We start from the raw sequence: 14,374 nt of genomic DNA on the forward strand, positions 1-14,374 counted from the left end.
CCATGACGTTTCTCAAAACTCAGAATGTAATGTACTTTTTGGCATTAAACTCCTGCACGGCTTTGCTCCACACTGGAGGATTTACAGCGCAATAAAGACAGTGCAGTCAGCTCAAAATGAATTCATTTCTCAAACCTTGATCTTTTTTCAAACTTCAGTTGATATACACAGGTGAACTTGGTAACAAGTTGACATCCCGAGAGTCAGTGAATCTCAGGGGCCATCAGATCAACAGCACCCCACCATCATTAGTTTAGAAGTAGGAGCAGTTATAATCCAATAAAAACCCAAGCCCACACCTGAGGAGCCCTGATAAATCATCCTCTATGACAAGTTGTTTGGATCTGAGTTTTGGGGGGGGGGGCCTCTAACCTTTTTGGAGCACATGAATAGAAAAATTATGCATAAAAATATTGTCCCAAAGAATAAATGTAAAGAATATATCTATCCTTGAAAAAGATATCGGAGCTGAAAGCAGAATGAATCAAAAACAAACATCACAGATAGAGCTACGTAGCCCAGCTTAGGCTGTGTTGCAGACTTTTCCTGGACCGTTACAAAAATAAAGCCTATCCATCTGTCAAAACAACTGCTCCATGCGTGGAAATTAGAACAGCACTGAGGTGTTTTTAACTAACTTCCGATCATTACGCTTTCTACAAAAGAATATAATTTACCTACAATTCCAATTACCTCCTTCCCTGTTCTTAAACTATGGATAAAATATTGAAAATTTAACCTAAATAAAGAAGCAGCTTAAAAAACAAATGGAGAGACGACAGTGAACAGGATCCATCTCTATTCAAATATATTCAGTTCATGATTAAATCAAGCAAATTTGTGCTGGTTCAAATATAAACCAGCCCCAAATAAATGGGGATATTATAGCACTGCCTCAGGTCAGTGACAATTTACTTTAAAGGAAAACTCAATAGTCCCTGTGTCATCAGCCGCTCACGTGGAATTCTTTTACTGTATAACCCAGCAGCTGGGAAAGCAAACGAATCCGTGTCTGTCAGGAAGGGTGGATGCACGCTGCAGGAAAACCCATTAATAAGCTTAATTCCTGAAGTTAATCCATTGACTCTCTTTCCACTGGTCCATTTATTTGGCAAGCTGACTGCATACTCAAAGGTTCCTGCCAAAGCGGTAATCCATGAGATTGCTCCTGTCACTCACGTTACCCTTCTTCTAGTGGAGCTGCCCTGGACTTATCTGGCAGCAGTGATTTGTCTTTTTCCCTCCCTAAATTGTTCTGATCCAACTGTGATCCATTCATCCTCAATCATGTCTTCCCAATCCTTCACACCCACCACAGGATGTTAGAAATCTCTTCTTCACAGAGGTGCATCTCATAGACCTCATACATGGCTGTGTTCTCATCTTTGTATTCTCTGCCTAAGATTGAATTTGTGACTTCTAACTTATATACCTTTATCGTAACAGAATTCAGTCTGCCAAGGAGAGATACCATTGTCTTTATAGTGTAGGTTAGAAGACATAGAAAGAGGTCTAGCTTTTAGAGGACTGTCTGTTGTCATTGTTACAAATCTCCTTTCTTCCAGCTGCATTGTTTGATATCAAGCTAGATTTTGATTTGGTTAAGAGCTGTCCAAAATACTAAACACATTATATAGTTAATAATATAAAATGTTCATGCAATTCTCTTAGTAAAATGGAAATTCTCTAATGATTTTTTTTAAGCCACCATAGATGGCATGGCACTCACCATGTAGAACAGGCTGGATTACAAGTAGTTATATAGACCAGAGTGGCCCCAAACTCACAAATGTCCAATTAACTCTACCTCCTGAGTGCTGTAATTAAAAGCTTTCACCACCATGCACAGTATAAAAGATTTTTGTAATAATAGAAATAATAGAAAATCAATTAGTTGCTCTAGAGTCAATGAGTGATATAAGTGCAGATGCAGAGCCATGTTGGATTCAGCTGCATTACTTCAAAAGTTGTGGCTAGGAGCCCTTGTCCAGTAAACCTTGAGTATGGTGATATTTACAAATAGACCCTTGAAGAACTACGTTAATGGAGGCCCTTAGGGTGACCCTAATCTAATCTACTTTGTTTTTTTCCAGAGAGGAAAGAAAGATACATAGAGAGACATCAAGGTGAGAGGGTGCAGAGGAATAAGCATCCAGAGAAGCATTATGGGAAATACTGAGGAACAAGCCAATGAGTGGGCCTCAAAGCCAGCCATTTGGAGGTTTAGCTCTTTTGCTTCATGCTGCCATGACTGTGACAAAATAAATGTCAGTTGTTTCAAGCCATCTTGTAGTTTTATGTTGTGGCATTCTGGGAACAAATGTAAAAGAGACTGCAGGCATGTTGATTATGTAATGATAAAAGATGCTTGGTCAAGAGACATTTATGGTTGCTGTTTAAATTTTTAGCAAAATAAAACAAATGTAATAAAAAAGTTTTGATGTTAGTTATCTAAGTTATGGTCTTCTACTTCACACATAATTAGATATTAAAGTGAAATTTCACAAATTCCATTCGTCCAACTTTTTGAAACAAAGTATTTCTTCAAATAATTTAGGATAATAGAACCAAAAGTCTACAAACAGGTATACATATATGTTCATGCTTATGTGTATTAGTGTATATACATATATCACTATGATAAATTGTAGAAATTATATTTGATTAGAGTTCAACCTAAGAAATTTAGAATTCATTGACTTTTATTCATGTTTAATGACAATTTTGATTTCTTTAAAAGTATGAACTATAGCCTGGTTGCGGTGCATGTCTTCTTCACTGCCAGTACTCAGGAGGCAAAGACACGGGGCTTTCTGTGAGGTGGAGGACAGCCTGGCAAACCCTGACTAGAAATAACCAAAACAACAACAAAGTATGAAATACATTCTAAAGAACAGTCAGAAAATCTTACAGGTCAATTCAAATGAAAATTTAAAGATAACATTAAAACACTATTGAGATAGCTATTTTTATCCATTAGTTAGGGGGTGGGCTGGAATTAGCCTGGGAATCTTCTGTTTTCTGCATGACTACAGGAAAGTTGTTCCAGATTCTTGACCTTAAGTGCTCTCAACTAAAGCTGGGATTAATGATACATCCCAATAAAGCAATAACATGTATTCATTAACTGGTTATCCATTTTGCTGTTGTTATTGCTGTTTTGAGAAAAGGTCTCTCTATATAGCACTGGCTTTCCTGAACTCACTATATGGACCAGCCAGACCTCAACCTCATAGAGATCCCCCAATCAGCCTTACAAGGACTAGGATAAAAGGGTTGTATCACCATAACCTGCAGTTATCCTTTCTTAAAATAAGCATGTCTTTATTGTTTTGAATGCTTAAAGGCTGTCTAACTTCTATACTAGTCTATATTCTATACCATTCCATACATTATGCCAACAACCCAAATATGAGTTCTTCATTCCTTCTGAAGACATTCTTCAGAGAACTGAAACCCATACTGGGAACTAAACAGAGGTAACTTCAATAAAATTGCTTTAGAATATTGCTATGTGCCCATCTTCTGCTATAAATAAATATTACAGGTTGTTCATTAAAACTGTCATGAAATTTTATCACTCCAACAAGGGAGGACTCTCAAATATAGCCACCTTTGTCCTAATATGGGCCTTTGGTCATCATCTAGTTAAGCAGTAAAACACAGCATTGGATTTTGACAGCTGTAGAGGAATTGTGCTTTGCCAACTTAGTTAAGCAGGGAGTTCATTTCCTAGACACTCCTCTTCAATCGCTTGTAAGGTTGCTCATATAAGAAAATTTTCCAAAGATGTGGAAGCAAGGTTTCACCTAAAGTCATAACCCTGTCAATGTTCTCCACGACTGGACCCTTGTGAGCATGTTCTAACATTGGGCTGGAAATTTATCCCCTTCCCTATTTGTTTCAGCTCAGCCATGAGATCTTGTCTTCATCCTTATCTAGTGCCATGGCAATTAGCAGCATCTTCTTAAGGTTAGCAGTTGACTACCAGGAATTGATGTAGTGCAAGGCAGTCCCCGCTCCTCCTTGACACGTTCTCTGTCCACTTCAGTTTACTTTCTTTTCTAACACCAAATCTGGTTGTCTATAGAATCTATAGGCACAGTTAACACGTCAGAAGCAGTACTCAGCCTACCATGGAGTCTTCACCACATGCTACCAGTGTACAAACTTTGATACCTTTAGTAAAATTCTTTTTATATTCCATTTATTTAAGTCTGGCCTCTAAAGTTCTAACAGGTGAATATCTTACTAAAATAGAATAACTTATCTGAAAGTGCCTACCTACAAGGGGATAATAGATTTGACCTAATTATCTTCCCTACACATAATTACTACTTTATAATATTTTTATTTATAAATATGATGGTTTATCCTTTCATAAGTATATGTGGAAGTATAGAATAAAATTATATAAATATTAAAATTATTTCAACATGCTACTAGAAAACAAATATTTTAAAAGATTATACCTGATATAAATACACATGAACAAATATGCATAAATATAATCTATATGTAACATACAGTACGGTATATATTAAAGCTATCCATAATATACATTATGGATACAGAAAATGTGGTACATTTACACAATGGAGTACTATGCAGCTATCAAAAACAATGTATTTATGAAATTCTTAGGCAAATGGATGAATTTGGAGGATATCATCTTGAGTAAGGTAACTCAATCACAAAAGAGCACACATGATATGCACTCACTGATAAGTGAATATTAGCCCAGAAGCTCAGAGTACCCAAGATACAATTCAGAAACCACATGAAACTCAAGAAGAAGGAAGACCAAAGTGTGGATACTTTGATTATTCTTAGAAGGGGGAACAAAATACACATGGAAGGAGTTACAGAGACAAAGTATAGAGCAGAGACTGAAGGAATGACTGTACAGAGACTGTCCCACCTGGGGATCCATCCCATATACAGTTACCAAACCTAGACACTATTATGGATGCCAACAAGTGTTTGCTGACAGGAGTCTGATATAGCTGTCTACTGAGAGGTTTGGCCCGTGCCTGACAAATACAGAAGTGGATGCTCACAGCCATCCATTGGCTAGAGCACAGGGTCCCCAATGAAGGAGTTAGAGAAAGTTCCCAAGCAGCTGAAGGGGTTTGCAACCCCATAGGCAGAACAACAATATGAATTAACCAGTACCCCCAGAGCTTCTGGGACTAAACCACCAACCAAAGAATACACATGGTAGGACTCATGGCTCTAGCTGCATATGTAGCAGATGATGGCCTAGTCGGTCATTAATGGGAGGAGAGGACATTGGTCCTGTGAAGGTTCTATGCCCCAGTGTAGGGGAATGCCTGGGCCAGGAAGCAGGAGTGGGTAGGATGGTGAGCAGGGGGAGAGAGGAGGTGATAGGGAAACCAGGAAAGGGGATAATATTTGAAATGTAAATAAGAAAATATCTAATAAAAAAAAGAATAAAAATATTTAATATATTCAGCACCTAAATCAAGATTACTGAGAATTTTTACCATTGTTCTTATTTTAACATAATAAAGAAAAGTTAACATTCTCTGGTACTAGTAATCACATTTTCTAAATAAAATCATGTTTGCATCCTCTCTCCTTCCCCAGCTCTCATCAAAAGCTGCACATCAACACTGACATTAAATGATGCTAAAGAACTTTGGGAAATTTTCATGATATTTTGTAGATATAATGGCTATTTATCTTATTGTTCCCTTTTGAATCAAATTAAAGTTAAAAACAGTCAAAAGCTGATGATAGCATATTCTTCAGACAGAGTTTATCATCTGTAAGAAAATATTCCTAAATTCAAGGCTAAATCTATAGCATCATGGTCAGTTTATCCACAAAAGTAAGTAGATATGCATTAATATACATCATTGGCAACAGAATATATCAGTGATGGCTATGAGAGTTCCAGGTGAGGGGGACTCTGTGGACTTCTCACTATGAGATAGGAAACCCTCTCTCTGGAATTGCCTGAGACTGAGCTAATAATTCATGCAGAATGGCTTACTCTACCTTAAAGTGAATTACCTTGCTCTGTTCCAGCCAGATATCAATAATAATTCTTAAGCTAGTGCCAACCTTCTTTTGGGCCACTTAAAAATATACTTGAAATTTCTCAAGATGATCGAATTTTAAAATCCTTTTTGGATTGATGGTATTATTTTGCAAGTAAAGTTAAAGTCCCTTACAATAATTACAAATGTCAATTCTTACATATGACGGCTGGTCTGGGTTGATGTAGAAATGTTTATCATTTTATTTTGCTTAAAAATTCAAATGGCAATTCGAAAGTTGAATAACATCCAAAATAAATCTAAAGGTTCAATAGCACTTGTTGTACATCTTGTACCTGACACAGGACACTGAGTTTCCTAATGACTTCTAAAACAAGCATGCATTTATGAGGTTTGGACTGCTTAATCATGAGAGGCTACATTTGGATCTCTGCAACCTATGTGAATCGTTGGGTATGGTGGTAGCTTCTGGAGAATAAAAAGCAGGAAAAACTCTGGGCTCACTCACCAGCCAGCTTAGGCAAATGGATTAAATTCAGATTATGTCTCAGAAAAATATATTGGATTGTGACTGACCAAGAAATAGAAAGTCATTCTGTGGCTCCCACTGACATGTATGTACACCCATACGCAACCATGTACACAAATATACTCAGAAAGGAAACATTGTCGGTGTCACCAGTCCCCGATTACTCTAATAAAATGTGCTGCGATCAATATCAGGTATTCAGAAAACTCACAGTTTTTGCAGTCACGAATGTTGAATCTGTAAATTCAGATAATGCAGTATTTCTCTCAATAGTAATGTGCACATCCCTCAGAGGAATATAAAATCTACACTTAAGTCTGTTTCATTTAATGAGACAAAAGCTTTTCTGGTCTGCATTCAACCTTTGTTAGCTGCCTGATTGTAGTCATCTTTCACCAGGAACCATATTTGGACATACACTATCTACTGCAAGATCATCTTCATTGTCAATAAGAACCACATTCAATATTAGCAACAATTATAAAGTATCAGGCCTAATCTACTTTAAGCAAGTTATCCTGCTAAGGTTTTATGGATACTTGCAAAAGCACGTGGCTACTGGGTCAGACATAATGGCCTTATTACTCACTGGATGCAATAGCCGTGTAATAGCAGCTTGAATTGTACAGTTTGTGGCAGTGAATAGAGGACCAGGTAACTACTGCCTAAAGTACATGGCTTTATACCAGAGGAGTTATAGTAAAATAAATTTTAATATTTAAATCTGGGTGTGTTAAGATGCCTTTGGGTTGAATGAGATGGTAGGTCACTATCCAGTCACTCCACACACAAGCCTCAGCCTCCAGAGAAGACCTCTGCTTTTCAAGGCTGTTTGAAGCCAGCCAGTGGCTTCTGGGGAATAATTAATTTTAGATTACTCTTAACTACAAAAACACAATTGACAGCCTGGCGGTGGTTGAGCACGCCTTTAATCCCAGCACTTGGGAGGCAGAGGCAGGCGGATTTCTGAGTTTGAGGCTAGCCTGGTCTACAAAGTGAGTTCCAGGACAGCCAGGGCTATACAGAGAAACCCTGTCTCAAAAAAGCAAGCAAGCAAACAAACAAACAAACAACAAAACCACAATTGACAATAATCTGTGACATAAGTAGTTGATGATGCTACTGCTCAGACAGAAATGTGATACAAATATAGATTTACAAGTTTTGACAGTCAGTGAACATTTGATTTTTGTAAGCTCCAAAATTTGAAAAACAGCAACAACTCTACCTCACTTGCAAATTAATACGAAGCTTTGAAATTCCTAAGACCAACCAACCAACCAAAAACCCTGAAGGTTAATGGCATCTTTGAACTTTGAGATATTAAATACAATTTAATGGTTGGCATGCAACTTTTGACATGTATGAAACAAGTGTGAGTAAAATTGGGTTACTTGTCAAAAATTAATGCTGCTAAATTCATGGAATATGAGTCCTTTTGATCGAGATGTTATTGTACACTATAACTTTCTATGGTCATAACATTTAAGAACAGGAAAACAAACTCCTTAAAACTATGGAGTTCTAAGGTTCAGGTGCATAACGCTGCTCTCTGAAAAGTATCTGGAAAAGAATTCTGAGAATCTGCTCCTTTTGGTTTCTCTCAGATGGTTGAAATTTTGATTTCCAATGATGCTCAAAATATTTCTAGCAGTCATACGGTTGCCATTTGGTTTTATTGAAACAGTGCAAAGAGAGATGGGTTAGTAGGATAAACAAAGAGGATTCAGAGAGCTATTGATTCAAAACAGATTCTTTTACCAGCTTAGCACAAATTCATTTTGCATTTGCAAACCATGGTCAAGGAAGCTAAGCCACCACAAAAAATGTACTGAGAATAACTCAGGGGGATTCAGAGCCTTGGGAATATCAGCAAGGGAGAGTAGCAGGCAGTCAAATTGTACAGATCATATTTCACTTTTGTCATCAAATTACCTTTCTAATATAAAATACGTATTTTCCAGCATTTCTCTAGCAAATAGATAGTAAAGGTGATAAGCCCTTCATACCTCTAACGAAAATACCACAGAAGTTCTAAATTTAACACTGACACATCAAGCAAAGAGTGTATTAATTAACAAGACAGCATGCTTTATAAACTGATTCATTTTTTCACAACAAAAAATACCCCTCAGATTAATGTTGTTAGAAATGTCTTTTACTAGAAGATGAATGGCAACATATCCCACTGTGTGTGTGTGTGTGTGTGTGTGTGTGTGTGTGAGAGAGAGAGAGAGAGAGAGAGAGAGAGAGAGAGAGAGAGAGAGAGAGAGAGAGAGAGAGAGAGGGAGAGAGAGAGGAAGGGGGAGGGGACTGATTGCCTCTTTACCACAGCCTTTACTCGGCAATACTTGCTATTAATAAATGTTGTGTATTGGCACAGAGTAATGATGGGTTGGATCTTCCCAAATTCACAAGAGAATAGGGAGGTGGTTCCTTCCCCAAATGAGGTTATAGCCAGAGGCAGAAACTATGCAGGTTCAACATCATGACATGTGGCTACCTCTGGATGAGGATGCAATTTCTGAGACACAGAACTAAAGCACTCTCTTGGCTACTTTAAAAGTGATCCATTCTCCAGGTTTATAATAATACTTGCTGGTTTTGTCTCACTCTGCCTGCTGCATTCTTACACTAACTGAGTCCTGAGAGGACAGGGCTTTCTCAAGATGATTTGTTTCTAGATCCTTTATTTCCAAGGGAGTTGTGGAAGCAAGGAACAGGAAAGGGTGACCCACACTGTAGAAACCAGAGAGCTCTCACATGGAAATTATAGTTTACTATTCTTGTAAATGTGAAAGGTCAATTTTTATTGTGATTACTGTTCTGTCTTGAAGTCCTGATGGTTGCACGCCCCCATGCTTCATTCTTGTGGTTTCCAGCATCACAAGAGCACTTTGAAAAGAATCCCTGCCCATAAATCCCCACTGATCACTAGTTACTTAAGATAGAGTACAGGATTTCCATGAAACTACCCTGGTGTTACTGCATAAATCAGGTATTGAATGAAATATACTTTTCCTCTCACTCTTTCTTTCAGATTAGTTTATTTAAATTATATCTTAAAATAGTAATTGTGCTTGATCATGCTTATCAAGAAAGAATATTACAAATTTTAACAAGTCCTTCAATCTTTATCTCAAAGTCACATGTAAAGAAAAAAGATTGAGAAGTGGATATGTAAATTAAAGCCTAAAACCAAAAAATATTAAGGTATCCAATAAGAAGTGTGTACATTGAAATCGTGCCCAAGGAGGCTAACCAATGAAAAAAATCAATTTAAATAAATTTTCAATGCATCAACTGTACTTTCAATATCTGCATAAGGAAAGTCAGTATTAAAGAGCCAGATGCATTAAACAGAAGAATAATATAGGATATACTTTAATGTTAAGGTAATAACATTTCATTGAAATAAAACCATTGGTTTTTTTATTTTCTTAAATAAAAGTTACTAGAGAGAATAAAGGATTTGAATGAAAATTGTCTACTATAACATAAAGAAATATGAAAGTACACACTCACAATGTGATGTTCCTACATTGATTTTCTATCATTAGGCCACCATGTACTACTGTTAACTCTAGAGAATGTAGACCTTAATGTATCTATCTCTACCATACAATCTGGGGCCATCCACATCATATATCCGACACAGACAATGCCAAACATTAATTCTTTGATTCATTTTAGTTCTATAGCATTCATAACATTTGTAATGAATTTTGAATATCTGAAGTTGCTTTCCTAGGGATGCACTTACCAATTTAAGATTATATTACATATCAGGACACAGTAAGGACATGAGATTTTTGTAGTAGTTGAACAACCTGCATGTCTGCCAGAAACCTAATCTCAGATGTTAGAGAGAGAGAGAGAGAGAGAGAGAGAGAGAGAAGAAGAAGAAGAAGAAGAAGAAGAAGAAGAAGAAGAAGAAGAAGAAGAAGAAGAAGAAGAAGAAGAAGAAGAAGAAGGAAGAGGAGGAGGAGGAGGGAGGAAGAGAGAGATATGGAGGGGTGGAAAGAGTGCTCTAAAACTAGCATTGAGATGAATAATTTGGAAACCACATAAGCTCAATAGAATATTTGTGTATCATGGCATCTGAATATTCTGATTCAGTCACGTAATTGCATGTACTCAATACATGGTCATTGCATTTAGTACAAAATTTAGGTAACTTGTTAGACAAGTATCATTATTACCATCACTGTTTTGACAAAACCAAATTAATAGCAGCATAACTTTGCTGTGATCAACAGAGATTTTATTATTCAACAATAATAAAAAGACATCAATTTTGCTCAGCATTCAGCATTGATTTTTTTTTTTAATAACAAACGTCTCATAATGAGTCCACCCATACCTCTTTTACTGTTCCAGGAATCCTGATTTTTGTTGAAATCAATGTCTCCATGAGTCCAGAAAAGTACAACACTGGTCCAGCACAACTTTTAGTCATTTCTGTTTTAGTGAAATGATTCAAATCTAAATTTTTCTATTGGTATCAAAGATATTATCATCCTGCTCCTGTTTTTGCTTGTGGTGTTGGTGTGTGTTGAGATTCTTCGTTAATGTGCATGTGTGCATGTGTGTGTTCAGTTATGCTCACATGTGGGTACTTGTACACAGGAAGGATGGAGACAGAGATCCACATCACTGTCTTTCCTGTATTTGCTCTCCACCTTTCTTGTTTGGTACAGGATCTCTCACTGAACCTGAAGCTCATAAATTTTGTTAAGCGAGCTGTCCAGTGAGCTCCAAGAATCTGCACATTCATAGGCTAGGATTCCCGGAGAACTCTGCCACTCCAAGATTTTTCTTTGGGTTCCCTGCTTGCATGGTAGGCACCTTAGCAAAAGATTCATCTTCTCATTCCAAAGAAACATTTGATGTGGAGAAAGAAGGACACTCTTCCATTGCTGGTGGATTGCAAGTTAGTACAACCACTCTGGAAATTAGACTGACAGTTCCTCAGAAAATTGTACATAGTATTACTTGATGACCCAGATTTACCACTCCTGGGCATATACCCAGAAGATGCTCCAACATGTAATAAGGATATATGCTCCACTATGTTTATAGCAGCTATAATAGCCAGAAGCTGAAAAGAACCCAGATGTCCTTCAACAGAGGAATGGATACAGAAAATGTGGTACATTTAAACAATGGGGTACTACTCAGCTATCAAAATAGATGAATTCATGAAATTCTTAGGCAAATGGATAGACTAGAAAATATCATCCTGAGTGAGATAACCCAATCACAAAAGAAAACACATGGTATGCACTCAGTGATAAGAAGATATTAACCCAAAATCTCCAAATAACCAAGATACAATTCACAGGCCACCTGAAGTTCAAGAAGAAGGAAGATCAAAGTGTGGGTGCTTCGGTCCTTCTTAGAAGGAAGACAAAATACAGAAGCAAATATGGAGATAAAGTGTAGAGCAGAGACTGAAGGAAAGGCCTTCTAGAGACTGTCTCATATGGGGATTCAGCCCATATACAGTTACCAATTCCAGACACTAGTGGGGATACCAAGAAGTGCATGCTGAAAGGAGACTGATATGGCTGTCTCCTGAGAGGCCCTGTCAGAGCCTTACAAATACAGAAGTGAATGCTCTCATCCAACCATTGAACTGTATGTGGGATCCCCAATAGAGGAGTTAGAGAAAGGACTGAAAGAGTTGAAGGGGTTTGCAACCACATAGAAAGAACAATATTAACCAGCATCCTCTCCCAAGAGCTCCCAGGGACTAAGCCATCAACAAAGGAGTGCATATGGCTCCAGCTACATATGTAGCAGATGATGGCCTTGTCATGCATCAACATGAGGAGAGATCCTTAGTCCTATGAAGGATCCATAGATGCTCTAGTGTAGGGGAATTGAGGATGGGGAGGTGGAAGTGGGTGGGTGGGTGGAGGAACCCCCTCATAGAAGTTGTGGGAGGGAGAATGGGATAGGGGGCTTCTGGGAAGGGGGGAGGGGACCATGGAAGGGGATACCATTTGAAATGTAAATAAAGAAAATATCTACTAATAAAGAAAGAAACAGAAACATTTTCTTTTATGTTCAATTATTACATAAAATTAAAATGTTTGAAAGATTTTTAATGATCGGTTTTAAATGTGTATTCTGAATTACTTTATTTGCTGGTCTAATAAAATGGAATATTGTAGTATATAACTGCACACTCTGACTTCTGATCCAGCTCCAGCCAGATTTCTCTGAATAGCACATTCAAGGTTTCTATGTGCATCCCTGAATTGTCCAGCTTTAGCAAAATGATTCTGGCAATTTAGAACATCCCTGGCTTCTAATATCTCACCAACTTCACTACCCTAAAATTGCTGGGCTTATCACCCTGAGTTGTCCTCCAAACCAATCCTTTGAACTCATTAACCAGAATTCTCTAAATCCTAGGCATTTTATCATGGTAATTCACACCAAACCTCACCCCACTTCTTGGCTGTAAATCTCTACTTGTCCTTGTATTTTTATTGGAATCTGTTTTTTCTACCCATCTACAAATCCAATCTAGTAGGGCTCAGCAACTTTAAATAGTCTCATGATTGATTTTTATTATACTGCCTGTGTTTAGCAGGTAATTTAGAGTGGCAGACTTCTAGTTGCTATTGATAATTAGATATACCAGGTTTGGGAATTTCTATGCCTTTTGTTCCTCAATCTACCTTCTTTTAGCAGCGTCTATGTTATTAACTGAGAGAGCCATTTTTTTACCAATGAATTCAAGTCTACATTTTAGGGAGGGTTTAACAATCAGATTGCCTTTTGATAACATCTGCTTAGACCTGGATATTGGAAACACACAAGATGAATTTCTTCTAAATGTTAATATTTAAAATAGACAAAAGCTTCAGATATAATTTTGTGTTTCAGATTTCCTGAAATATTGATAAGGCATAAAACAGAGTATATATGTTATAATTAAATTATAGTAATCTATTTACTAATAAAGTTGAACTGTTTTTATGGTTTGTTCAGATTTAAGATTTACTTCTAACCTATTGCATACTTGGTTATCAAGTTTACCAGAGGAAACTTTTTATAAAAGTTATTTACCAATTGATGAATGATAAATCCATTATAGCATTGCATAAATTGTGTTTGACACCATAGTGTCTAGGATACTGCAAGTTACATAGTTAATTCTTAGTATCTATTTGAAAAATAAAGAGGATAGAAAAACTAGTAACAAAATGTAAAAGAAAGATAAAAGAAAGAAAAACAAAATATAATATGTAAAAAGAAAAAAAGGTAATTTCATAGTGATGAGCTTGGGACACATTATTGTTCAAGAGGAACCAATATGAATTAACATATTTAACTCTCCCTGTACAAATGATTTGCCATGTAATATAGGCATGTATGATACAATGTTGCATTTTGTTAATTATTGTCTTCACACATAAACCATCAAAGAAATTATTATCATTACCTGCTTTCTTTTTATAAAATTATATTTCTATAATTGAACAATATCACTTACTCTTCCAGTGATGAGATCCACCACAACAAAAAAAAATGGTGTTCATAAGCATATGAGAGAAGAGATCACATAGTAGTAAATTACTTAAGAAATTACTAAAATAAGTTAGCAGATTAATTCTTACCAGGATATCTTTTCCAGCCCATTTGCATTCATCTCTCCTGGTATAAGATACTGGCCACACAATCTAAAGACACAGAAGAATCATATTTTTATGCAATTAAATTTGCCAAGATATTTAGTACTGTATAATCTTTTGTAATTATTAGGCACAGCTTAGGGAAAGAAGTATTATATGCAGGAATCTTT

The 14,374-nt window shown here is 36.7% G+C and overlaps 1 protein-coding gene across 1 annotated transcript in view; it reads right to left on the minus strand.

The window, feature by feature from the left end:
- Sema3a (semaphorin 3A) overlaps positions 1 to 14,374 on the minus strand; it is a 502,602-nt gene that overhangs the window by 143,368 nt on the left and 344,860 nt on the right. Inside the window, exon 6 of the mRNA XM_021162357.2 lies at positions 14,190 to 14,252. Within this exon, the coding sequence (XP_021018016.1) occupies positions 14,190 to 14,252 (63 nt within the window). The remainder of the gene's footprint in view (positions 1 to 14,189; positions 14,253 to 14,374) is intronic.

Source organism: Mus caroli, unplaced genomic scaffold (genome assembly GCF_978045245.1).
Source record: "Mus caroli unplaced genomic scaffold, Mus_caroli_1 scaffold_4, whole genome shotgun sequence".
Taxonomy (NCBI): Eukaryota; Metazoa; Chordata; class Mammalia; order Rodentia; family Muridae; genus Mus; species Mus caroli.